Genomic DNA, 25,088 nt, shown 5'->3' with positions numbered 1-25,088 from the left:
TAACAACCAGCTTGTAGGGGTGCAGTGGGGTTAGGGACCTAATTTGTACTGTTTGCTGATTTCTGTGGTGTAAATATTCCCACCATGGCTGATTTCAAGCTACCCATGTGACGTCAGCCAGAATTCACAAAATTCCTGAAATTTAACAAACCAGTATGAGCTGGCTCCAGCAACCCATTGCAAAACAGTCCTAATTAGCAAGTTTTTGACAGTGAAGGTAGTTTGGTCCTACAAAAGGTTTGCTCATAGAAGTTCCTTTTTTCAAGATCTTTTATAATAATGTATGTTGTGCTTGCCCCCGGGCAATTCATAGATAGACTTACCTTAAGGTAGGATGACAGCCTCAATGATTTTTTGAAGTTCATTTCAACAATATGATTTCATTTTTTTTAAAGTCTTCCTTTATATTGCGCGTATAACCAGCCTGGCTATTTGCTTTTTTTAAGTAAACCAACCACCAGCTCAGCATTTTCTCTTCTATAGAAAGGCCTGTAGATGCAGCCTGACTGTCACTGATATTTTTAGAAGAGTGGGAGGCTATTCAGGCGCCAACCAGTGATGATTCCTCATAATTGGTGATCTGTAGAATCATAATGAATCACAAATTCAGGAACAAGACACCTGCCTCGGTGGTTGGTGGTGGCTGGTGGTTGGATGGGGGCAGGGTGAATCCTCCTTGCACTAGTGGGGCCTGAAGCCTGTTGGAGAGCCTTACCCTGGAATCCCCCCGGCTCAGTCGGGCTGCTCACCTGGGCTGCGGAGTTCTGTGAAGTCCCTCTGTGGAGCGCTTTATTGCTGTGTTGACAGAAACATTTTCCCAGAGAACTGAAGTGGGAGCCCAGACCGTGCAGTTCCAGTGAAGCTCACAGTGAGCAAGTCTCTGCTGCCCAGCTCCTGCTGGGGCACTTTGCTTCAAGGGCAGAGTTACTCCCTGTGGCCCCCTCTCCCTTCCCAGCTGTTGAGGGATAAGTGGAAGGAGCCAGCTTGCCACACTCGGCCCACCCGGGTGAGAGGAGCTTTCCTGGCCTCTGGCTTTCCAAGCCTGCCTCTTCTTCCTCTAGCACTTACCAGAAGGGAGGACCTTGACTTTAATGCAGCCTCCTTCACTCTCCCTTGGGTGGTATCGATTGGAAGGCTTTAATTATTTATTTTTCAGATTTATAAAATGCTCATCTTGCCAAGGTCTCTGAGCACACAGAGGAGAGTAAAAATATTAATGAGTAATATTAATAAAAAACTCCGCCAAACATAGGTGCACATTCTGAAGGGTCCATGTCAACTTCGCTGGAAGCCTGGTAACATTGATTCAGAGCTTCCATTACAACTTGATTTTTTTCTGTTTATAAAATGCACTATTTCTGGGGGGCCTTGTTCTCCCACAGAAGGAAATGCATTAACAAGCAAAGAGATGGAGCACACAGATTTGCTGTTTAGGCTGAGACCAAATTGAAAAGACAACTCACATGCCGTGTTCTAGAGATCAACTCCCACCAACCCCCTCACTCCCATCTTCCCTTTTTTCATGAAAGCAAAACTAGAAGTGAATTTTTTAAAAGATGGCTTTGTGTTGTCTGACCCAAATTTTTGTCTAGACACGCAGACAAATTAGATTCCGGAGTTTTCTTGCTCTGTGAGAGGGAGGAGCTCCTCTGAGAAGGGCGTGCTCGGCCAGGCCAGATGTCCGCTGCACCTTCTTGCCCCAGTCACGGCAACAGCACAGTAGCCGTGGGTCTTCAAAGGCTTAGCTGGATGAGGACAACTTGACTCGCTCCTCAGAAGTTCAGGAAGAGGAAGTGAGGCACTTCGTTTGATAGGCAAAGAGCGTGCAAGTTTGAAAAACTTTTCTCAGGTGTGTTGGGTCTGAAATCCTAATGCCAAATTGGACTCCTCTCTGGAGTCAGAGATGTTTCTCTCCACTGCTGAGGACAGCAAGTGCCAGAGGGGCCAAGAAGAACCCAAGACACTCCCGCTCGCATCTAGCATTAACAGCTGGCACCACTAGAGGGTCAGAGAAGCGCTGGCTTTTGTGAATAGAAAATGTCATTATAGAGGGTGCTCTATCTTATGTTTTCTCCTTAAAAATCTAGTTATGATTAACATTCTTGCCATCAGGGAACCTCTGGATGGTTGACATGCCAGAGTTCCACCAGTACAGGAGAAGAAAACGCTTGAGCTATCCCCTTAAAACAGAAGTTGTCAACTTAAGACCCATGGGCCAAATCTAGCCCATTGTTTGTTTTTGTGAGTAAAGTTTTATTGGAACTCAGCCCCACCCATTCGTTTTGGGATTGTCTCTGGCTGCTTTCATGCAACACCACAGACTTGAATAGTTGTGACTGAGACCATATGGCTCAAAAAACCTAAAATATTTTCTGTGTGGCCCTTTATAGAAGAAAGTTTGCTGACCCCTGCCTTACAGGGAAAAACAAGCAAAATATCTAATAAAATAATAACTCACCAGTCGGCTCCCCACATAGATTGCTGGTTTGGCCTTTCTTAGGCAGGTGCAGAAGCAGAGGGATGGGAACAGAAAGAAGTTCTAGCTCAAGAGAATACCAAGACCAACCCTGTGCAGCTTTACCGTAAGAGTGTGTGATTTCCACTGTGGCCATGTTTGTTTATCGTATGAAAATGGAGATTGTGGAGAAAGAGAAAGCTGCCATCAGGGTTGGGGTGGGCGATGCTAGACTTCATTGATCAATAGTCCTTATTGATCTATTGATTCCTAATTAAGAGCTGGTGGATTGGATGGCTATAGATAGAAATATGAACTATCATATTTCTACTTGGAATTTTTTCTTTTATCTTTTTTGTAAAGAAAAAAATGAGAAGTTTTCTGGCTTGTTTGGGTTGGTGGTAATTTGAGGGATATGGCAAACTTTGTGTGATTTATTCTTGGTAGGTAAACAAAAAAAGGTATTCTGTATTTGGGTATTTTTTGACAGTGTTTGGTATAGCTTCCCACGTACTTTATTTTTAATAAAAGGCTATCAGGATTCCTGTTTAAAATGTGTGACCTTTGTATATTTCATCGTCTTTTCTTCCTCTCTTCATAACTTTCCCAAAGAAAATCAGCCTTGTTTCTGTCTCCCAGTGCCCAAACCTCATGTGTGCAAAGTACCTGTGTAGTCTCATCAGAAGGAAACTGATACGATCTTTGAGAAATCGGCATTTTAAAAAGGATGATGTTTGCTTTTGTGGGAGTCTTTTAATACTTTTAGGATGGGAAAAATTTTAAGAAAGCAGCAGTTGTAGCTCCCAAAATTAATCTAAAATGAATTATAGCCTCTAAAATTAATCTCTAATTATACCTGAGCGTTCTTTACATGCATATTTTGTTGACACTTCTGAAAATTTCATAGCATTCTCTAGTATATATCACCTTTTAGAACATAACAATAAGTTTTCCATACTTATATAATACCTTTTAACATAAATGAAGCGTCTGATTCAAGAACTACCCACTAACGACTTAGCCTTTTTGCTTCCCATTAGAAGTGTGGATTTCCAGATTAATAAACAAAATACGTATTTTAGCCATTTTAGCGTAACTCTCTCTCTTTTACCCTGAATTTAGCCAAACAGTTGAAAAGTGTTTATTTTTAATGAGACGAATGCCCCCTGGTGGAAATAGTGACAAATCTTTGCACTGATTTGGGGGGCCCATGTACGACTGGTTCAAATACGTCAAGTAAAATCATGAAACAACGTAGGGATATAACTGACATAGCTTAGAGAGCTCTGTATTTTTTTAAGCATATGCTTCATTTAAATGCAGTAAATAGAAGGTAACCACATTGTGAGGATCTTTTATATGTTGACTGAAATCAAAAGCTTCAGCCGGGATCTAACTAACCCCTTATTTTGGTAATTCCTTTAGTGTCTTTCGCTTTAACTTGGGAATCTCTTAGCTGGTAAAGCCATTTATAATTTATAGCAGGGCCATTTGTAATGATTTTTTAGTGGAGGATTTTTAGATAATACCTTGGAGGGTGTTTTAAAACTAAATCGTTGTATAAGAGAGACTTGCTTAAAGGATTATACCATAACCTCCTAGAAAAAAAGTCAGTGGCAGGGAGGAGCAGGGTTTGGGCTTTAAGTTCCACAAAATGACAACTTTATATTGTTTGTCTCGTTAACTGCAGACAATTCATCTTCAGTTCAACGGGAAATGTTCATCAAGCCAGGGATGCGGGCTTGCCAGGACTCAAGTTTTTATAGAAAGTCTTATTTTGGAAATTATAATCTGAACCTACTTGAAATCTGGCTCTCAGAAAACTTTGTAAAAGCATTTATCAGGAAGCAGGGGAAAGAGAAAACGAGTTAAGTATGAGGTTGTGGCCCCTCTGTAGAGAGCAGAGTTGTGAAGAGAGGGCAGGTTGTTTGCGTATTCTGTTGAGCTCCTTCTGCCCAATAATCCCTAGTTTGCTGTGACTGTAGCTCTAACAGAAAAGCTGTGGCTTGTTCTGCTTCTGCATTTTTCCCACTTGGATAAAGCCTTTAGATATGAAAAGAAATCATCAAGGACCATCTTGTGTTGAAAGATGATGTTCTGCATACTTAATGGGCTGAATCACCCTTTCCGTTTTCAGATATGGCTCATGTCCATTTGGCTGTGGATATGGATGATAAATACCATTGTACTTGTCATATCACCAAGTACCACATTTTCTGAGGCAGTGACGTGTCTTTTCCTCAGCATTTGTAAGGGACTACGCTCTGGAGTGTAACAGCCCAGCCTGACCTTGTCTATTAACTTGCAAGTACTTAAAGAAATATGCTAACAGCTTGGTGAGAATTGACTTCTGTAGAAGAAGTTATTTTTCGTAAACCATGACTTTGACCAAGCTGTGATGCTTAATCTTGTGTTCTCCATTGGTCTGCATCCTGAAGTGGGTGAGGATATGGGATTTGACTTCCCTAGTATGAAAAGGTAGATCATATTTGAGAGTCCAGGAGAAACCAGTGAGGCTTGCTGAAGCTTCTCGTAGATCTTCAAGAACTTGTTTCTCAGATAAGAAATACACGGCGGTTGTCTTCCTGTGAACATCCTCTCGTTGCTCCTTACATCCCCTGTATGAGACCATTGAAGTATAATATAGTAAACATTCCTGGTGACATTTCCTCTCACAGGTGTTTATTTAGGACTGTTGATCAGCCTATGAGGGACATTTTGTACATACAGGGATTGACTTTCCTTTCTTGACAATAGTCTTTACCTTAATGTATTTTTGTTGAAATGGTTTTGGACCCTAAACAGTGCTACCCAGCTTGATCACTCACATTTATTTACTCAACTTGGCTCTGAATAATTCTCTGCTATTTCTCTGAGTCAGATTCACCCCCAAAGGTTGAGTGTTTACTGTCAGCCTTTGCTGCTTACATTTATTCATTTGCAAACATGTATCTGCAATAAGCATTGGGTTTGATGGCCCCATCTCCCAGAAGCATACACTTTACCGGGAAAGTATAGACTCAGTGGATATTTTAAATATCCACTTTGAAGGGTGCTGTGGGAGAGGGTAAGTGCAGGTTGCTGTGGGAGCCCTGGATAGGAATATCTAAACTAGCCTAGAAACTGGTCCTAAAGATGAACATTGGAGGGGGCTCTGGAGCTTGCAGAGCGTGAGAGTTGAGGGAAGGGCAGGAAGAAGGATGAGGGAGGATTCCAGGCAGGAATTTCCTGTCCCAAGACATGAACTTACGAAAAAGCTTCTGGCATTCATACATTTCCAGGGTTTGGCTGAGCAGAGAATGGGTGTAGAGAATTGGAGGAGAGACCAGAGGGGAGTTAGGGAGTCCACCTCGGAGGCCCTTGGATACTGAGTGGATAGAATTTATCCCGAAGGGCCGACTTTGCTAGACGGAAGCATCCTAATGATGTATATGTTGTAGAAAGAACCCTTGGAAGTGGGGAGGAGAGTAGACTGGAGGGCTGGGGAGCACGACCAGAGGTAGGATTCCTAACAGGGATGACCAGATTCGAGTAAGTCAAACTAATATTAGCAAACTCTAAAGGTAAGATTTAAAAATGAGTTCCAAAAATGTGGGCAGAAGCAGTTTGGTTGAAGGAAGCAGCGTGGCCTGATGAAAAGGCACAGGCAGAGCCCGGCAGATCTAGTTCAAATCCCAGTGTGATGGGTCACTAGCTATGTGGTCTTGGGTAGTTTCCTCACTCTCTCAGCTGGCTTTTCCTCTTCTGGACAATGGGAGTGGTGCTTGTCCTTCATAACGTGTTGTGCGAGTGAAATGAGATTGTACGCGTTAAATGTGTGGAGTTTGAAAGTTACTCTTGAAGGTGTGTGAGTGTATTTGAGCACGTGTATAAAGAGAGAAGGAGAGGACCTTCATTCAGGTGTGTATTTCCTGTGGGCTTATTTAAAAGCGTCTACTCACATGCTACACACTCAACAAGTACTTCTTTAGTGTCTCATGTGCAAGGTCCCAGGCTGAGGACTGTCCCTTTCAGGGACATCTCCTGAGGCGTGAGGGCAGAGAGTGTTTAATAATTAATGTTCATCAACTAATTGGTGTTCACATATGATGACCAAAGTGTCCAATATGCAGTATAAATCAAAATCCTATTAACTGACTTATTAACATTTTAATTCAGATCAACTGGGGAAAATAAGCCCTTTGGGAGTTTATTCATATCTTATTGAGTATTTTTTCCTTCTCACAATTTAGTTACTTTGAAGATTGAACATTTATAAAATGTTTTTGGCAAACTCATTTATACGGTAGAATCCATTTTCTCTGGGAAGTTGGAGAAATAGAGAGAGGAACCAGAGAGTCATAAATCCTATTTAATTCAAGTTCATACATTTCATGAGTGAAGGCCCCTTCTTAATCCTCTCTCACTGTAGTTCTCCTGAGAGCTATAAACAGATGATGTTAGCAGAAATTTAAAAATGCAAATCACATCACAGAAGTTTTAGAAGAGGTTGTCCCTAATCCTTTTCCCTCATTTAAGCAACAGGAATGGTAATCCCAAACCAAAATCATGCTCCATGGCTCAAAACCATTTCCTGGAATAGGTTGGCTGCTCTAGTCCCACTATCCTTCTCATGCACACTGGTTAGAAAACTGAGGATGTGTGTTCTGAATCTAATGAGTGTATTCACTGATTCTTAAATGTTTGTGAAGGGCCTGCTATGTGTAAACATGGAGAAGGAAGTGTGGTTGTGAGGCTAAATAAGTAGTAGCCCTTACAGTCAAGCGGCTTCTGTATGACTCAAGGGCCAACAGAACTCATTTTCTAGAAGAAGACAGAAGTATTGCTATGGGGGTTCAGAGAGAAAGATTATTTCTGGTTCATGCTACCAAGATGCTTTCGTAGAAGAATTGGTTTCCAATTGGGCCTCCAAAATATTGGCCTATAGAACCATCCAGTTTGAGAAATCTTTAATTATATAGTGTTTATGGCATATTCTTTTCTAATTGTGTATTGTGCCTTATTTTTTCCTATGAGAGTTTTATTCAGTCTTCAATAACTTAAACTACACGGAAAAAAGTCCTTGGAAGGCATTAGTTGTTGGATTAACTGTTCTTAAAACATCAATTTCAAGAGTCAGCGACAGCTAATCATTGCAGACAAAGGGTGAACTGAAGTATCTTTTATCCCCAGCCAAATTGGTGACTTATACACAAGCACCACGCTATCAGATCCTCTCCCCTGGCAGTGCACACCAGAATTTATTGCAACTTTGGCGAGAGAGGAACTGAGAAATCTTTTAGAAACATGACCTGGGAATTCATGAGGTTGCACATGCCTTGTACAAAACCAAGGAAACCAGAGCATGTGGAGTTGCAGTGTGAACCTCAGTCCCTTGCATTGTTCCCTGCCAGCCCATCTCATCTGAGAGTCTCACATTCTCAGAGTCCCCTGGGAATCATCAAGTGGTAGAATTCATGTCTTTCTTAAAATTACCACCACGACAACTATAGCTCTTATTTATTCAGCATCTGCTTTGCTCCCAGCACATTTCTGTGCTTTACTTGTGTTATCTCATGTAATACCTTCAATGCCTCATGAGTTGGATGAGGAGGTACAGATGAGAAAATGGAGATACTAAGACAGAAGGTGACTTGCCTGGGGTCACATATCTATACGTACATGTGGTAAGTGGCAACACCAGCGTCCACATCTGGGCAGATATCAGCTATAAATTTTCAGTGATGTTTAGTATTATTTTTATCTCTTTCTCTTGTTTTATCCTTTTGTTATTTTGATCCATCTGTCTCTACTTCTGGTTTCTTTCTCCCTGTTTCTCCAAAATGGGATTTGTTATTTTCTTTATCTTTATAGGATAATCTTTTAATCATTTTAGCCAAATAATATCTAGGCAGAAAAATGAAAACTCTATGCCAAGAAAGGTGCTATCTCAAAGCTAAAAAGGGATGATGGGAGGAAAGCTTGTTTTTGAGAAAGAGTTCGTGTCGCCCATGTTTGAATTACGGGCTTCCAGATCGCAGAGATCATCACGTGTCTGGGATGGCAAATGCCTTGTCTGCTTTAAGGAGCTGTGAGCATGCCACGGTGGTGGTGGTGGCCCTCCAACAAGGAATTATGGGCTTCTTGAAAAACGTGTCTAAAACCCAATCTCAATTTTAATCCCTTTTATTGACATTTCATTGTCCTTGAACAAAGGGAGAGCAACTCTATTTCCATACTGGTCAGATTTCTGGAAGCTTGAAATGAAGCTACCAAAGACAAGGCATATTTAAAGTGACTAGGGACAAAACGATCTCAAGTGTAATGACAGAGACAACTGAATGGGGCCAGCTCAGGACCCAGGAGACACAGCTTCTCAACTGAACTAGTCACTGGCTCTTTACCCATCTGCAAAATTAGGATGATGTGGACAGATCTCTCCGTTATCTGGGCTACTGGGTCACGGTGAAGTGCTGCTGCACACGCAGTGATGACTGTGTGGATGGATATGTCTTCATGCACTTGGTATATTCTTTCCTCCTCTCATCTCCTCAAATGTGAGAAGTGAAGCAAACACTAGATTTTTAATTCCATTGTCCACCCCTTATTATTATGTGACCTTTGGTGAGTTCCCTAACCTCTCAGAGCCTTTGTTTTCTTTATTGTAAAAAGTAGTGATAATAATTTCCCTGCTTTATAAAGTTGTTGTGAGGCTTAAATAAGAGAATATCTATAAAGTCTGCAATGTGGCGGGCAGTGTAGTGTACAGCGAGGCGGTTGGTCCAGCTCAGGAGTGAACTGTGGAGCTGGATGTCTTGGTTTGAATCTGAGCTCCAGCACTTACCAACGTTGTGACTTTGCTGTTACTCAACCTTTCTGTCCTCAGTTTTCTCACTTCTAAAACAGGATAATCATAATACCATTATAGGGTTGTTAAGAAGATTAAATGAATTAATACATATAAAGCACTTAGAAGAAGCCTGATTAACACCATGTTTTAGCTACTATTATTGTACACAGTAAGCATAAGAATTACATTCATTATTATGATTATTATTATTATGTCATAATTGTTATTTATCTTCAAGGATTAAAGTAATTATTTTATAAAGACCAGTAGAAAGATTTTAGTAGGAAAATAAAAATGAAATTTTTAAAAAAATTGGGAAAATGAACATTAAATTAACAAAAATATAAATTTGGCAGATGCTCAGATTCAGTGAGTCTGTCTGCCGTTTTTGAGACATTTGGTTGAGTGTCTATTCTATGTGCTGGGGACACACATATAGAAGGGAGGGTCACCCTTGAGAAGTATTTGCTGAAAAGCCAGCCATAGAGAGCATTGTGACATGCTCGTCGTCAGTGTCTGTCCTGGGGGCTCCGAAGGGCTTCTTCTGCCCCAGCCTCGGAGACCCAGGGCTGAGTTCATGTAAAAGAATGCACTTGAGCTTTGTTGTCGAGTCTCCCAGGCAGGAAAGTGGGAGAGAGAATTCCGTGCAGAGGTTGGGAGCATGTGGGATGAGGGCAGGGTGGGGTATTTGTGGGAACAGCGTTTCGTGTATCTGAGACAGAAGGTATCTGAGGACAGAGAAGTGTCAGCTAATGTTCAGGTGGACTGACCAAGGGCAGACAACAGAGAGGGAGAGGCAGATGGGGTTGGCCCGGGACAGGCTTGTTCCTGTAGGGAACCTAGAGAGGACGTTAGGTAACAGGGCCTTTGTCAGCTTTGTGAGCCTCCATGAGCTCTGTGCAGCCCCTCCCCAGAGCCCGTGTCTGTTTCTGAGCAGTGAGGAACAGGAAGCAAGAACACCAGTAAGAGACATCAGTTAGGAAGCTGCCACCCAGCTCCAGGCAAGTTGCAGAGAACGAGGCACAAAGAGCCTTGGAGACAACCAAAACCGTGGAGGAGGAGCTGGAGAAATGGCCATGTTGAGGATAGAGGGGCCTGAATCTGGTCTTAGGGAAATCAAGAGAGTAGAGGAATTTAGAAGTAGGGTGTGCTCGCCACTGCCAAAGGCCTCAGCTTGGTCAGCTGGAAGAAGCTGGAGAAAAGGCCATTGAGAAATTGTTGATAAGGCTTTTGTGGTGGCCGTGAGGGGGCATTTCAGAGGAGTGGCAGGGCCGAAAGGCCAAGATGGAAGCAAGCTGAAGAAAAGTTAGGTTCTGCCATGACAGGAGCTGAGGTATCACCTCTCATCCTGTGACAAGAAGTGGAGAGAAGAAGCAGGGGAGCTCCTAGGGACACAGAGAGCCTCTGCTGCCTGGTCTCAGGTGTGGCCTGAGGAAATGATCCGCTTCAACTCAAGCAGATTGTGAAACTGCTGAGCTGTTGAGGGGCAGCCAGAAGTCTTGGGGAGGTGAACTGAATTACTTGTATCTGTGCCAGATCTGGATAGCCCCAAGCTGAGCATCCGGAGCATTGGCCTTACAGAGTGAGGAGACAGAATACTTTGCTGACCTGGCCCTCAGAGGCAGCTATCTACACATCCACCAACTGAAAATGCGGACACTCAGGGTTTAGCTTAGAGATGGCAAAGAAAGACAAGTTTGGATCATAGAACCTCTGGGTGTTAGACCTAGAATGGGGGTCAGAGGCTGCCAGGTGTAGCTTCCTTGGGGAACCTGAGGCCCACAGTAACTCTTGGACCTGCCCAGGTCAGCCTGGAGTCAGTGGCCTAGTGGCCAACTTAAATCCAGGAGGACCTTCTTGCCCCTGTGTACATTCCATGCACACATCCCTGCATCCTTGTCCCTTCTCTCTTCACCCCCCGCTCTGTGACCTTTCTTGTCCTCTGGCCACAGAGATTGTCAATCAAGCTCTTCCTAACCCTAAGCTTTCATATCTCTTTTCTATCTTCTTACCCATAACAGCACTTGCTACTTTTCTCCTCAGGCCTTGTTAGGTGGTTGGTTAACAAATAGCTTAAATTCCAGGGTGACAATGGATATAGTGGATGTGACATTCTATTTCTCCCAGGGAATACAGTTACATTTTGATATGGGCCTCTCCCCAGTGCATAGACAGGCTCTCAGTCTGTAAATCTAAGTGGTCTATATGCCAATCTCAATACTCTATAAAAGAAAACTTTTAGCTCGAAGAATGAAGTCAAGAAAACTTTCAGTTACATATAAAGTGCCTGAAGTCTTTTCTTTGTCATTACCTTTTTAATAAATTTCTAAGGGAGACTTAACTATCAGCTCCACAAAAGAAGCAAAAATTATATATCTTTCCAAGACAGTTTCTCAGTTGATTGCAGATAAATTTTTCCCTGCCTATTCTAAGCAGTGGATGAAAGAAAATTGAGCCTTCCTGAACATTTTGACAGGATAAGTTTTGCTGTTTCCCACCAAGATGTAAGGATGGCAATTCCTGGCTTGAATGGGGGATGGGAGAGTTGAATAGAAGAACATAAGAGGAATCCATTAATGATTTAGAAGACTGCTTAATATTCCTACCTCTGTAACAGAGAAAGAGTGCTTGATCAATACTCTCAAGGTCACTGTTGACATTTGCTATGTCAGCTAGTCTTTCTTGGAGTTTGTAAAGCCATCCCGTGTATCCATTCTGACGGGTTTGCTTAGATGCAATGCAGGGAGATGCGGTTTTGAGTGTGGGGCCAATGAGACCTTGAAGGAGGGAGTGTAGGTATATGTGGTGGGGATCTGAAGGAAGTCTATAGGAGAGTTTCAGAGAGTTAAAATCCTCATTCAGCTCAAGATCAAATCTGGGGAATCAAGACAGAAACCCCCTTATGATTGCCAATCTGCACTGATAAAGCAATTATTATTACTAAAATGAACACTGGCTAAAAAGTGGTTTTATTAATCAATGCATTTCCTCTTCAATTATTTCGGTGTCATATTTTAGTTAACTCTTTCCTTTCAAATGTAACATTGCCCCCTTGGGGTTTGCCTAGTAGTGTCAAATCATATTCTGTTTACTTTAGTATTTATTGGCTAAGTTGAGCTTTTGAGAATGAAGACTCTCTAATCTCCTAACGTGAGAGAAATGTGAGCTTCTTACCTTCTCTCCTGATGGGAATGAGTGTCACGTCCTCTTGGCACTGTACAAAAGGACTTTGATGGTGGCACAACCCAATATTCAAAAGGATGACTGAGAGATGAAAGGGGGCGTGTCCCATCCCTCCAAAACATGTGTTCTCTTTGGTCCTCTCATGATTTGAGGACTTTGACCAGAATATATAGATTAGCTCTTATAGTTAACTGTCTTTCTCTAAAATTTATTTACATTTTCTTATGTCTCACTTAGCCAAAAAGGACTATAACTGACTATTATCTCTACAAAATTCCAAAGCAAACCTTAGTTCCATGCTGACTCAGAGGGACAGAGTTCCCCCAGGGGTAACGGTCATTGAGAAGAGCTCATCTTCAGAAAGTTCTGGCTGTAGACACATCAGGGGAGACACTCTGAAAAGTTCCAGAGAACGCATGTGGTTTCCAGTCAAAACACCATGCAAATATTTTCAAATGTTTTCTGGACCTTGGTATTTCCTCTCTATACATTGGTAGAATGATGTTTCATTATTTATTTGGAAAAAAAGCAAGTGGAGAAATTCCTCTTTCTGACTGGATTTTACAATCCTATGAGGCAACACCCTGGAGATTAGATTCTCATATTTTAGAAAGAAAGCCTTTTTTAGAATTATCTCTGAGTTTGAAAGACCTTGTCTAAAATCCAACTGAAGCTTGAAAAAATGTCTAGACTCTTTCAACATATATAGCCACTGGGAACATGGTAAAACAACAAGAAATGGTTTCATTTCAGATGGGAATTTATTTCTTTTAAGCTTGTCAATGAACAGACAGAAGTTTGAGGGGAAGTCTCTTTACCCTACAATTCCCCAGCCTGGGAAGAGAAAGTTATTTTTACTCCCAGTTCCCATCATGGAATGGGAAAGAGAAAAATCTGATTGTTCTTTCATCGAATGCTGCTGAATTATCCTCCTCATTTCAAGTATGAACCACTGCAGCTATTCCACAGTGGAATATTATGGGCAGAGTTAATTATAACTGTTTAATGAGGCAGATCCCAATTTCCAGTAGATCGTGACACTTCATACATTAAAGAAGAGAGACAGTTCACATTTTTCTTTAACTGACACTTGGTTAATACTCTTCAAACAAGTTTGGGATATACTGAGCTGATTATGAAATGGGCTTTGTCCTGTTCATAAAATACTGCTATTAAAATAAAAAATACCAATGTTGTTTTTCTCGTTTACTAGCTCCCTGATGCCAGTTTCAGTTTATTAAGGGATCACTCAGTAAAAATTATCATTAGATTTCTTTGAAGGCCACTAAGTTAGTAAAAAAAGCACTGCCTTTGCCATCAGTCAAATTCAGATTAAAATCCCTTCTTTGCCACCTACTATTGTCCTTGAACGATAATAACAGCAGTATTACTAATAATATTATTTTCTGAGCAATTATTGTTTTGAGCCATATGAAATTATCATTTTTCCAGGCTAAGACAGTGATTAAATATGGGCATTTTCATATGTTCAGACTAATGCATGTATTAAGACATCGTACTGGGAGCTTTATAGATGTTTTCTTATTTGATTCTTCCAACACAGTTTTAAAGAAGATGTTATTATCACTGTTTACAAATGAGATCACCTAGCCTTACACAAGGTTAAGAAAGTTGCTCAAGGTCACAAATTAATAAGGTGGAGATTGAAACTCTGAGCTGTTTTTTGACCTCAGTGTTCCATATCCTCTCTGTAAAATAGATATTATATAACTCCCCTGAGCCTTGCTTTTCTCTTCTGTAAACAGGGAGAATACAAATATCATGAGGATTTGATGACATCTGTGAAATGCTTTACAGGGTGTCCATCATGCAGTGGACACTTCATAAGGTGTAACTATCGTCACCATCAGCATCGCCACCATCAGGGTCTGACATTTCACTTAAGGATGTGTACAGAATATGCAGAGTGAGACAATAAAGGAAGGCAACTCGGGGGTGTGTGTGTGTATGTGTGTGTCTGTGTGATATTGCTGAGAGGACTCTTCTCTATTTACAGTAAACCCTTGCACAAACTATAGTGGTTTGAGCCTAACACTTGCACATGCATTTCCCCCACTTTGCTATTTTCAAAACAAAAGAGAAATAGGGCAAAAATACCCTGTTGAGAACAGAGGTGTCTGACAAATTGGCTTAATTGAAAACAACTAAAAAAAACCCTTTCAGTTTAGGGTTTGGGGGGGAATCAAATTAGCCATGGCGAGTCTAAGTGGAGGATGTTATTGATTGCCATAGGCATGACCTAAATTGCAGAGTGTGAGTCATAATGAAAGTACTACTATTTCTGTGCTACTAATTGAGAGGCAGCGATTTTCCATATGGTGAGGTTGGGGATGGTGAGTGTGGCCACCAGGAATGTCCTCCCAGCTGTGTCCCACAAATGCTGTGCTGCCTTAGGCCCACTGCCTGCCCAGTCACAAACGCAGATGATAATTTTATGAAATATGGTTTTGAATGTTTTTTTCCCAGAAGACATTTAATGTGCAGCATAGATGTAAGCTTATACTATACGTGTTGAGATACTGTAATGGGAAGGAATTTCCCTCCATTCTATTTCAGAAGGAGAGGACAACAACTAACCTTCGTGTTGTGGCTCACAGAAATGACTATGAATAGGGGTCAGCAAACCTGGGGGCCAAATTTGTTTTTGTAAATAAAGTTTTATTGGGATACGGCCACATCTCTTGGTTTGGCATTGTCCGTGGCTGCTTGCTCACTAAAACGGCAGTTAAGGATGGTGGCATTGGAGGGAGACTGTGTAGCTGGGATTCTTTGCTACCTGGCGCTTTTCAGAAAAACCTTGCCAGGCCCTGCTGTGGAACACAGGGAGGTTTCCGACAGCCCAGTTGACTCCACGTAAGCTCAAGCTGCCTTCTTTTCATATCCAGTGATACAAGTTCAGCAGGGAGGCTGGGGGATCTCCTGGGTTGACGTGTGTATCTGTCGGGGGGCTGAAAATACCAACATGAAAGAATGTTTTAGCCTTCACCTACAGCATTTGGCAATAGGTACAAACCACATGTTGAGAGAAAGAGAGAAGACATTGTATCTATAAAAATACCACATTACAAGGAAGGAGATTAGAGAGAAGTTGTCTAGAAATGAGGATGAGGCATCACCTCAAAATGGTGGCATCCTTGTCCGTTGCCATTGGCGCCTTTGTTTATGGGATGGGTCAAACACCGCTGTCCGCTCTTTATTTTCCTCTCTGGGAGAGAGAGTCAACAGGTTAAAAAGGCAATTCAGATTGGCTAACAAAATGGCACAGCAAAAACACCCCAATGCAATGCTACTCTTTGAGCTTGGATATAGGTGAGTTTTATTGGCTGTTGGAGACTGGGCAAGTTACTTATCTTCTTAGTTTCTCATCTCTAATATGAAGATGAAACACACTTTAAATGAATTAACTTATACAAAGTGCCTTACGCAATCAGGCACATTAGAAAATGTTAGTTACTCTCTTTTGTCTTCCCTCTTTCACACACAGACTTTTGTAATCATGATAGAGGTGAGTGTCGGCCAAGGAGGGAAATGCTTGGATATAAAGCGTCTTTGGAGGTCGAGGATGAAGGCTGAGTCTCATATTAAGCAGGTTGGAGTCCTTTTCTCCGTGTCTTGATTTGAAACACAGGCATCTCAACTTTATTGACTTATTTCCATCTGACTGTATTTGGTGAGAAGACAAAAGCTCAGTGAAGGAATATGGTAGACAGAAGTGTGAAATCTGTGTTTGGGAAAACATTAAAACTTCTGTCTAGTCCAGGATTTGGAAACATCTGTGGTCTTTATTTTCCTCTCCCTGAACTCGCTTTCTACCTTGAGATCTCTTAATTTTGTCATTTCATGTAAAGCTGTCAAGTTCAGGGATCTGCCCTCCCCCGCAGGGGGTGGGATGGGTTTGGGCCTTAGGGTTGGCAGCCTGCCCCTGGGATCTGCCTGGCCTTTGGTCTTTGGCATTGTCCTCTATGCTGGATGTCTCCACTGGTGACATTCTCCAGCCTGCCATGGCCCCCAGCATCAGGTCCACACAGGTCATTCTGTCTCTCCTTTGTCCCAACAGCTTGTCTCATGCCCAGAGACAGTCTTGACCACCTTTGTGCCCCTCCTGGGCGCACAGCACTCTGGGCTCTTGGGAAATGCAGAAGGCTGTGTGAGGCCATCAAGTACGCAGGTGCAGGCCAAGCATAGTGCTGTCTTACTTCTGATGTGGGGAACATATCTGGGGCACTTGCTTCCTGGGGGTCTTGGTGGAAGCAGCCACAGTCTTCTCAACTCTCCAGTCGTCAGATGTCCAGGGTGTTCTGTTGGTTCTCCCTAACCCAGGATTCGGTGTGACTCGCTGAGTTACGTAGTCACACTGCATCTTTTCTCTACTCAGCTCTCCTCACCTGGACCCCCCAAAATTTCTTTATCTCCTCACTCATGTATGTGAGTGCACCTTCCCTCCCTCAGGGTCACTTCTGTGACACTTTTAGGCATATGGGGAGGTTTGGCTGCTCCCCCATGGCTCCCTGGTGTCATGAGGTGGCTGTTCTTAGGGCATTCCTGCCCTGGCTCTCCACCCAGCCCCATGTTATAGTCATTCATCACTTAACAAAGGGATATATTCTGAGAAATGCATCATCATGTGATTTTGTCATTGCATGAACATCATGGAGTGTACTAAAGGAGAACAATATTTCCCACCCCAAAATGTGTCTCTCTGACATGAGGATTATTTTAGGATAATTATTTTTTAAGAAACAAAAGACTCAGAAAGTTTTTCTTGTTACCCTCCCCCTGCCCCGCTCCACTTAACTGCCTAAAAGAATTCAGATAAAAAAACCTGTCTCAGGAAACGAGCTCCACCTTAGCATAACATGAACTGGGTGGCAGAGAGGGAGGAAACTAGGAAAGTCTGTTTGTTGGGCCCCCTCTGTGTTCTTCTGTTTCTGTGTGGCCAAACAAACACTTCTTTTCCAAATGTTGCTCCTTTTCACCTGCCTGTGAATTGCCTTCCCTCCCTTTGAAGTCTCTGACTCTCCCCACCTCTCACATCTTCTTTTTGTCTTTAGCTGAGGATGATTAGTCATTTTGACTAATTACTTGGTTTTCCTTCATTTCTCCCATTTATTAAAATTTGGTTGTTTTTCTACTATTAATCTGTGTCATGTCTGTTTAATTCTTAGACTAGCCAGAAGAACCTGGAAGGGTAGAGGGAAATTTCTTCCTCCCCTACATACTCACACAAACCTAGATGGTATAGCCTATTACACAGCTAGGCCCTATGGTGCTAGTCTTATGGGACCACCATCGTATATGCAGTGTGTCATTGGCTGAAAGCCCATTACGTAGTACATGACTATATTATAACATGAGTCATTGCAGAGAGTTCCAGGTGCCACACAGATGCTGTGGCGTCACTTGAAGGCTGATTCCTTTTCCTTGGTAGTAGTTGGGACTCTTTAGTTTAGAGTCATTGTCTCCCTCTCCCTCTCCTTTGCTCTCTCTCCTTCTCCCCTCCACCCTCAGAATAACATAAGTAAGCCCAGAGCCTGCTTGAACTGCATCACTTAAGATTGCGTTGGCTGAAACAATAAACAACCAACCACTGAAACAGATAGCAGTTTATCTGTTTCACTTGGCAAGGATTCCTGGATCCAAGGCTGTTGTAGTGGCCCAGTGATGCCGTCCTGGACACTGGCTCTTTCCACCTTTCTGTTCTGCTGTCCTTAGCAAGCAAGCCTCTTCCTCATGTTCGTGACCTTATGGTCTCACAGTGGCTGTGTTTCCTCCAGCTGTCAAATCTACATTCCAAGTAGTAAGAAGGAAGGGCAATAAGGCTTTCTTCTGATGAGTTTCGCCTTTCAATTCAAGAAGAGAGGACCCCACCACCCCCTGGACTTCTGGCTATATCTCAAGGGCCAGAATTATGTCACATGCCCACTCTTAGCTTCAAGGGATACTGGGAAATCAAGTATATTGGCTTTTCTCCCTCAAAGGTAAAGGAAGCAAAGGAAAAAGGGATTATGAATGGATTTTGAGTAGCCAACTCACAATGTTTGCCAAAGGTCGGATAGAGGCCCTTAGAGAGAGAGCAGTAAAGCTTTTTCAAAGATGGTATTAATCTCTGATGTCATAGGATTACAATTTATTTAGCTTCTCTGCAAGTTGAAAAACTCTTGATGATTCAGATAATTAATTGCGTGAGGAATTGGTTTGGTGGAGTACTTAGGCACCTTCTATGAACAAAAGAATTGCCACCCCATTAATAGTGGAAACAAGATGGGGTGGTAGGAATCATATTTCACCGTCTCAAGGAACAAGCTTTCTAAGCCCGTTAGAAGAAATCTCATGAAAACAGTTGATGAATTACATAATTTTAAATTCTTCTTTTCTTTTGGGTGAGGTTGAATTACCCCCTACCTGCCAAAACATGCTAAAAATGTTTTACTGGCTTAATTTCAATTCCTATATGTATATGAAAGTAATAAAACTACATTTCTTTAAACATATTTTATAATTTAGAGCTTTTCATAAATTCACCCTGGCTTTTCTTTCTAGTGTACAATAAATTAGATCCTACTGTATATTGATCATATCTTGGTAAGATTATTGAAACAGTATGAACGTTCATCTAAAGAAGAAGCTGGAGCTGGGAAAAGGTAAAGGAAATAAGGCAAAGGCAACCTCAGGGAGGTGGTTGCATTAATCAAATGTCAGCAAACCGCAGCCTTTGGGCCAAATGCAACCTGCCATCTGTTTTTATAAATAAAGTTTTACTGGAACAGTGCCAGCTCCTTCCTTTGCCTGTTGCACGGCTGCTTTCCTGCCACAGTGGCAGAGTGAGTAGTTGTGACAGAAAGTGTATGGCCCGCAGAGCTGAAGATATTTACTGTTCAGCCCTTCACTGAAAATTTTGCCAGCCCCAGCGTGAGCAGTCGTGGTGATTCCATGAGAACTCAACATAGCGCCTTGGCTCCACTGCCCCCCCATGTGAAAATCAATTTAATGTTTAGGTAAAAATAAAATAAAATAAAGTAAAACATGTGGGTGATGTAGCAGAAATGCATTCAGAATTCCCAGACCATGTCAAAAACAACGGGTCCCGTTTCTGTCTGGCTTCCGCATGTCAGGGGAGCCGCCTGCACCACTTTGACCTTGCATTCCAGTTCCGAGTCTGCAGCCGGCATGCACCAGGGGCCCCGAGTTGCCCTTTGCTGGCCCTGTGCCTTTGAGCAACTTCCTCGAGCTTCCAGAAACTTATGGTCCTCGTTTCCCAGATGAGAGGGCGAGACGGGCTGGGCTGCACGGGCTAGATGGTCTCTAAGTTTCCTTCGCTAAAATTCTCAGACTTCGTGATGACACAGATCATTTCTTATCTGAAACAAGAGGATTCTTTTTATTCACGGTCTCAGCCTAAATGTCTTCTCCATTTGGTCTGTGTGTTGACCAGGGTAGCCCACAAGTTAGACTTGTCTCATTAAATGTTTGCAAGTCTTTTTGACCATGAAACATTATTTCAGAGGGACAAAAGCTGAGAGCTGGGGTCCTCAGGTGATAGAAATAGATAGTATTTGGTATGTATTATGCGCCACTCTTCTAAGCACTTTATATGTATTAGCTTTTTAAAATCTGCACAGTAGCCCTAGATTAAGTACTCTCGTTAGCTCCATTTCACAGATGAGAACACTGAGACAGCTTGTCCAGGTCCCTCAGTCATTGCACGTTCTAGCTTCCAAACCCATACTCTCAACCGCTCTTCCTTCTACCTCGCTCTCAAGGGCTCAGACTTTCTCACAGCAGCAATTCTTCATCTTCACAGCAATTAAGGGGGAAAACAGTACAAGAAATGCAGTTTGGAGTTCCTAGAAATTATGGACACTTTTGAAAACTAGAACAAGACTTTTTTCATTTACCAAAAACCTACTCTCTGCCATCAAGATCATCTTCAGAGGCTCTTTTCCCTGCCTCCTCCTCTCTGCAGTCAGATAAAAAGAATTTAGGACAATAATTGAGGCAACACAGGTTGGAAACTGGGTCATTTTTGTGAAATCATCCTTCTTTGCCAATATCATTTTTGAATTCTTTCTCAGAATTAAACAACAAACAAGCAAACAAACCATGTGGAACAATCTGTGGCAGATGGTTATTTCGGCTCTAGGTGAGTTTTTGTCATTATACTCTGGGACAGAGTAACTATTGCTTTGGATAATCATCTGTTATTTTAGTGAACTGCCAGCTAGGAACTATTAGAGCTACGGTGGTTCAGGATGGGGATTTTTTTTTTTTTCCTAGAGATTACACATAAACTGTCTCCATTTGAATTCTGTATAATTTTAGATACCATGCTACTGAGTATCAACCAGAAATCTCACAGTTCTGTTGGGGTGGGAGAGGAGAGATGAAATCAGGCTTACAGAATGAGTTAGCCCTCTTCCCAAGGTTTAGCTTCCACTGGAAAATAAAGCAATAAACAGCTAAACCATGGTGTTCATTACCAGTGCAAGTCCCTAATTAATTTATTTTATGTTAATTAAGTTTATAATTATATAGTAAAACATTTACTTTCTCCCTCAAGAAATTGACTGAATCTTCTGAAGGGGCTTTGTGACTGTAATTTAGGTGCAATTAGCCAGTTAAATTTAGTTAGGGTTTGGTTCATTTAACTGCTGCTGGAAGATGCTAGATAGGGAGAAACGTGCATCGCCTCGGTAGCAGCTCTAGATCTGGAGGACGTGTGACTGGAGGCTGTCCCCTGGCCTTCGGGGGGCAGGTCCAGGTGTCTAGGATAATTGCAAGCTGAAAATCAAGGTGTGGTTTCATATTTATCATCTATGTGTATTCCTTAGTTGTGGAACTGTAGATTCCTATAACTGTGGATGAAGGCAAAATTCTTTTGCAACTTTTTCTTTGTGGTCCTAGAATAGGAACTGAAGCCATGGAGTGCTTCTCAAACATTTTCCATACCATGGGTTGAAATCCCTGGCACTGGCCAGCCTTCAGACTCAATGACATCCCTAGCCAGCGGCCACCATTTTGGCATCAAAAGACTCACACCATTGACAATGGTGTGAGAGGGCCCGTGGCCACCCTTTGGATCTGACAGCTGTGGTCCAGCATAGACCTCCTCCAGCATCCCCAGGGCTTCTAACTGAGAGGTCCACACTTGTCCGGGAGTGTGAAGATGGAGTTTTTGAGCAAAGTTCCTTTCTGTGACTTTTTACTTTATATCTCAGGACAAGGAGTCTATTAGGCTAATGATTTCAAATGGAGTTGAAAGTCATCATTTGCAGTGGCTGCTGAGCTGATGGTGGGCAGAAGTTCACTGCTCCTGACGGTGAATGGAAATCTTGGAAGCACCAAGGCATGGTTATTCTAGGGAGCAGCACAGGAGTGTTAAGCAATCCCCTAGTGATTGGTGCGGCAAGGGTTCATGTACGTTCAAGTCCCCTTGGTTCTCAAAGCATTTATTTCTTGGTGGGTAACAGAGGTCCTTGCTTTGGAAAGGAAGCTCGAGAACTTTTTGTCTTACAGTGCTAAGCCGAATTACATACTATAATTTTAAAAGGCATGTTAGTGTCCTGTTATCATAATGGGAGGAGGTTTATTGCTGTGTGATTAATGAATGAAACATGTAATTAACTCAAACAAAATATGACCACTTGGCCCCCATCTACCTTTCTGTTCTCATCTGTAAAATGGAAGCACTGACCTCCTTTTCACTTCACAATAAGCAAATGATAGCCCTTGTCCCAAAAGAAGTGTGTGAAATATGATTCATACATACGTGAAAAGGTGTATGGAAACCAGATTTTTATAAATTGTCATATTTCTCTTGCTTACATTATTGAATAATATTTTAAGAAATGATATATCTTCACTTCAGATTGGCACTTAGCTTTAATGTTCTTTGCCCCCAGTTCTGTTATGACAGAGTAGAAACAACGACAACATAGCAACACAGATGAGGGGAGGGTTAACTTTCAATAAATAAATACAACTTAAATTAGGTTTTTAAAGAGGAACCCATGTCATATTCAAATCTAGAACAAACTTCCACTAGATAAATAAGAATAGTTACATCAGCATATACCTCACTTCTTCTCAGTGCACAGGAGGAAATAGAGAGTGTTGGAAATGAGGCTAGGACCCACACATGCAAAGCAAGTGAAACAGATGAGAGAGAGAGGGAGAAGGAGAGAAAGAGAGAAAGAGAAAGGAATTGGAGAGAGAGAGAGAGAGAGATCCAAAAGAAAGACATTTGGGCAGCCCAGAAAAACAAAATAGGAAGATGAAAAATTGGGAGACAAAAGGGAAAGATACTTGGCTACGCAGCCTGGACGAGGCCAACGTTTGTGGAGGAATATTCCAAACTTATGAGCTTTAAGAATATGGTCACTAATTGGTTTGAAGTCATGTTGCCCATCTACAGCAGTCCTAAATGGACTCAGTGAAGGTGGACCAAGGTGACATTTAACCTGTGGGCTAGCAGTTTATCATCCTGAATATTTTTTTTGTAAATCGTATGTTTGGTGAGACATAGAACTGTCTTCAATGAGAGGGATCATTTCAGTTGTATTTTTTTAAATCAATGGGATAGTTTGGTATTTCCATGGCTTGGTGCTTTGTCTAATGTTAATAGTCATATTGCTAGCAACTGCCCTGAGTTGAGGAACCTGTGTATGGCATGGACAGTATTTGGCTCTCATTAATTCTAGCCATCACAATAAGTTAGATTTGTTTCATCTCTGTTCTAGAGTTGGGTTACCAAGGTTCAGAGAGGTCCCCTGACCTGGCCAGGGTTTAACAGCTCAGGAGGGGCAGGGGCAGGATCCAGACTCAGATTTGTCTGATTTCAGGCTGCTTCTTGCCGTCTCACCAGCCAGCCAGCTGGTTTTCTTCTGGGCATCACCATGGAAATGAGTTCTTTAGCACACAATCGCCAAAGAAGATAAATATGTGGTGTGACTGTACTTATTAAAATTCTAACTCCAATGGTAGCTGTAAGTCAAGTTCTAGGATCTTATGTAGTTAAACGATGAATGATAAATGGCCATAATAATGAAGAATGAAGGAAAAACTAATTTATAATCCAGTCATTCCTGGCATGCATATGTAACTTTACTCTGTCCTTTCATCTATGTGACATTTAAGATTTTTACTGCGTTCTCATAAAGCGATGCATTTGTCCATCACGTCTTTGAATGCCTCTTGTGCTTACATAGATGTGATTTCTGTTTTAAACTAAGAATGCGTGTAGAGTTACAAGGTAAATAGCCTTTCCCTATTAATCACTTTGACTTAGCAAAGAACTTCCTGGTAAGTTTTGGAAAGCATTCCTTAAAATAATATCAGATGTTTGGATACATTACATTTCCATCTAAAAAATTCTAGAATGCATTGTTTTCCCAGTGTCTTGGTTCTGGTTGATTCTTGGCATGGTTGCTCTAATTCTTAACCAAGCTGTTCTAGTTGATGTACCATATCTGCCATGCATACTTTATTTAAAGAGGAAAATAAACTGTAAAATCTGGTATGTGTGTGTAAAAATGCATGCTCTTTAAGCTCCAAAGTTTTCTCCACATATAAATTGTACCTGAAGCAAAGAATTATGAGGGGACTTGCTGAGTTCCAACATGAAGGAATCAAGGAGGAGAGAGAATCTTCCATCTTTCAGAAAGGGGTGTTGCCGTGTGAAACTGCTGGGGCTGGCACATGTCCAGCTGCTGTAAAATGCTGCTGAAATGTTATAAGGATAGTGAGGCGGGATGGCATAGCAGCATCGACTTTTTCCAAAATGAGCTCTTTGAGCAAATAAAAATGTCGCTAACAGCAGAAGCTTCTAGAACTGTGGGTTTAGTTTAAGTGAAGTTGGGGGTTCTATTGGCTTCCTCGGTCTGAATGCATATAAGGCTGTGAGCTGGGATTGACTTTGCACTTTTCAAGTTTCCTACTGAGACTATAGTAAGCTCTCCCTTTTACTGAAATGGTTTTTCAAAATGGGTCACCTCCTACTAGTAAAGAACAAGCATAGCTATTGGCTGTGGCACCAGAATCCTTAGGGTTCCACCTGATGTGAAAACACTTTTGGAGCATAGATCATGTTCTTGGTGGTGTGAATAGGCTGGTACTCTTTCAGACTGATGAGCAGTTCTGGGACATGGCCTTATAAACTTTGCTAGCAGGGGGGATGCTCAGCAGGGTTTTAGTTGGATATGCTTCTGTGGGGTCCAATCTGGGACTTTTACAATTTACAGAGGAGTGTCAAGTAATGTCCCAGGGGGACAGACTAAGGGCAAGATGAACCACCATTCCAACCCAGCATTCCCCATTACATCTCAGGTGCTGTGGAAGAGAAGCACTTTTTAATTCTTGTTCTAGCAAAGTAACTTATGAGATGGTGGAAGTCTTTCTGTTAATGGTTGTCCTGGGGAGAAGGCAGCAGAGAAAAAGGACAGTTTGGGGAAGGCCCGCCTTCCTGCCTCCTAATCTTCGCCTGTCTCTGAGTTTGGGCACATCTTCTCTGGATAAAAGGCTGAGACAAGAGAAGTATCTTTGAAGACTGGCAGCTTCCCGTGTGTGCCTGCAGCAGCTGGAAGAGGATCTGCGGCCCCACTTTGG

At 42.0% G+C, this 25,088-nt stretch overlaps 1 protein-coding gene across 12 annotated transcripts in view; it reads left to right on the top strand.

Annotated features, from left to right (window-relative positions):
- Window positions 1-25,088, top strand: part of NTRK2 (neurotrophic receptor tyrosine kinase 2) — a 346,251-nt gene that overhangs the window by 101,449 nt on the left and 219,714 nt on the right. For 2 of the 12 annotated variants that reach the window (XM_070496006.1, XM_070496005.1), the window contains one exon: window positions 20,561-20,628. The exons of the other annotated variants lie outside the window; for them this stretch is intronic. In XM_070496006.1, the coding sequence (XP_070352107.1) occupies window positions 20,561-20,628 (68 nt within the window). The remainder of the gene's footprint in view (window positions 1-20,560; window positions 20,629-25,088) is intronic. 12 annotated transcript variants of the gene reach the window in all.

Source organism: Equus asinus, chromosome 23, assembly GCF_041296235.1.
Source record: "Equus asinus isolate D_3611 breed Donkey chromosome 23, EquAss-T2T_v2, whole genome shotgun sequence".
Lineage (NCBI taxonomy): Eukaryota > Metazoa > Chordata > Mammalia > Perissodactyla > Equidae > Equus > Equus asinus.
The sequence above is the reverse complement of the archived record's forward strand: the minus strand, read 5'-3'. Positions and strand labels throughout refer to the sequence as shown.